Source organism: Bison bison, unplaced genomic scaffold (genome assembly GCF_000754665.1).
Source record: "Bison bison bison isolate TAMUID 2011002044 unplaced genomic scaffold, Bison_UMD1.0 scf7180017864482, whole genome shotgun sequence".
NCBI classification, from domain to species: Eukaryota; Metazoa; Chordata; class Mammalia; order Artiodactyla; family Bovidae; genus Bison; species Bison bison.
This window is the reverse complement of record NW_011495042.1, coordinates 4,637,540-4,639,562: the sequence shown is the minus strand read 5'-3', so window position 1 is coordinate 4,639,562 and position 2,023 is coordinate 4,637,540. Positions and strand designations below refer to the sequence as shown.

Below are 2,023 nucleotides of genomic sequence, written 5' to 3'. Positions count from 1 at the left end.
TTGCAAAATGGAGCCGACAGTGCCCACCCAAGGGGGAGGGGTGGGGGGGAGAGGGGCAAAACTTAGACAACGCTCACGTCTAGTTAATCCTTACAAGTAAGGTGGGTTCCTTTTACTGCCCTGATTTTCCAGCTGGGGGAAACTAAAGCTCAGAGAACTTAAGTCTCTTGTTCAAGCTCACACAGTTTGGAATGGCATAAGGGACTAAACCCAGGCTCTGAACCCCAACCCCACTGCTGCCGGCGTGAGCCAGTGAAGCAGCCCCGCCCCTCACCGGCCCCCCCAAGGGCCCCTCACCTGTTGGTCTTCCAGATGTGCAGCGTGTCGGGGTCTGAGATGCCCCTCTTCTCGGCTTGCTCTTCTAGGAAGTCAAAGAAGTACTTGACGGCCAGTGGGGGCTTGTCTTCCCGGATGCTCAGGATGGCCTTGAACAGGTCATCCAGAAACTTCTGCAGTGTGCCCTACAGGGGAGTGGGTGGTGGCCATCAGCCCAGGAACACGAAGGGGGCGGGGGGGGGGTGTTGGTGACAGGCACCTCTGGCGGCTGTGGGGAGCCCGTGGTGCTAGGGCTGAGCAGTGCTGGGTGAATGGGAAGCTGTGTAGCCCCAGGCTGGTCTCCTAAGTGCTCCGTGCCTCGGTTTTCCTGTCTGTGAAATGGGTTGGTGAAACCCACTGCACAGGAGTGTTGGAAGGACTCGGACACAGAGCAGGGAATTGGTGGGCTGGGGTGTGGGCTTTCTGCCCCTAGCCATGTGGCCTTGGGGACGTTCCTGGGCCACTACTGCCTTCTCTGTCACACCAGGGGACAGAGAAGTTGTTGCTGGGCGCCCTTCAGGCTGGGAGTGCGGCTGGCCCCGCAGGGGAAGAGCTGTCCCCCCTCCCCCAGCGTGTGCTCCCAGCTGACCCCCGGGAGTGGGGACACAGCACCTTGGTGGAGAGCAGGCGGGTCAGGTAGATCTCCGGGAGCACCTTCTTGCGGTGGCTCTGCCGGTGGGACTTCTTGGGCTCCGCCAGCTCATCCGTGGGCAGCACCTGGGAGGCCGGGGCTGGGTCAGAGCTGGCGCCGGGCACCACCCTCAGCCGCCCCTGGGGGGCCCCACCCGGCCCCCGCGGGCGCCTGGCTCTGCACACTCCCCAGCCCAGTCTTCCCCAGGCCTGGGAGCACGGCCTCCAGAGGCCCAGGGCGGCAGGAGGCCAAGTCCACTCCCATTGAGGGGCGGGCACCCTCAGGGCTGGAGGCAGGGCACTCACCAAGTGGAAATACTTCTCCGTGTCCAAGTCTTTCACTGCGAGAGGGAAACACACACGATAAATAAACAAGACCCAGGAGCGGGGGGAGAGAGAGTGAGCAAAGGAGAAACGGAGGCAAAAAGCTGGAGAAAGAAACCCAGAGAGATGGGGAGAGCCAAACAGACGTGTGGAGAGAAGACAGAAATGCACAGAAAGACAGCTGAGAGCGAGAGCTCGAGAGACACGCATAGGAGACTCAGACAGACGGAGGCACTGAGACAGAAAGATGTCCACAAGGGGACAGGAGAGGCAGGGAGACGATCACAGATGGACACAGGGCGGCTCCCCACGAGGGCCCACTGCCCCCGAGCCCAGACCTCACCAGCTGCTGGAATGGACCCCAAAGCCCCCAGGAGCCTAGGACCCCAGGACCCCCAAGCATGGGGCAGCTGAAGGCAGGGATGCGGGTGTGAGGCAGGGACACAGCCCGAACCCCCGATGGCCTGGCGCCCGCCCAGACCTCTTAAAACCGCCTCCCCGCTCCTGGGGCCCCTCTCGGCTGCCTGCAGGAACCCAGCGCCGAGGAGGCCTGGCCACAGGCCCGGCCCGAGCAGCACTGCGGCAGAGCGCTGCGCCCGGCCCTGCCCCTGGAGGCCTCAGTTTCCCCCCAGGGCTGCGCAGGAGGGCCCGGCCCCGTCCACCGGCCTACCTCGGCCCAGCGTGTTGTCCTTCTTGTCTGTGAGGCTCATGGCCAGGGAGGCGCCTTCGGGGATCTGACGGGGAGAGAGGCCGC

At 63.8% G+C, this 2,023-nt stretch overlaps 1 protein-coding gene across 1 annotated transcript in view; it reads right to left on the bottom strand.

Annotated features, from left to right (window-relative positions):
* Positions 1-2,023, bottom strand: part of PLXND1 (plexin D1) — a 52,516-nt gene that overhangs the window by 3,648 nt on the left and 46,845 nt on the right. The window contains 4 exon segments of the mRNA XM_010862515.1: positions 298-461; positions 928-1,032; positions 1,252-1,286; positions 1,940-2,003. Of these exon segments, the coding sequence (XP_010860817.1) occupies positions 298-461; positions 928-1,032; positions 1,252-1,286; positions 1,940-2,003 (368 nt within the window).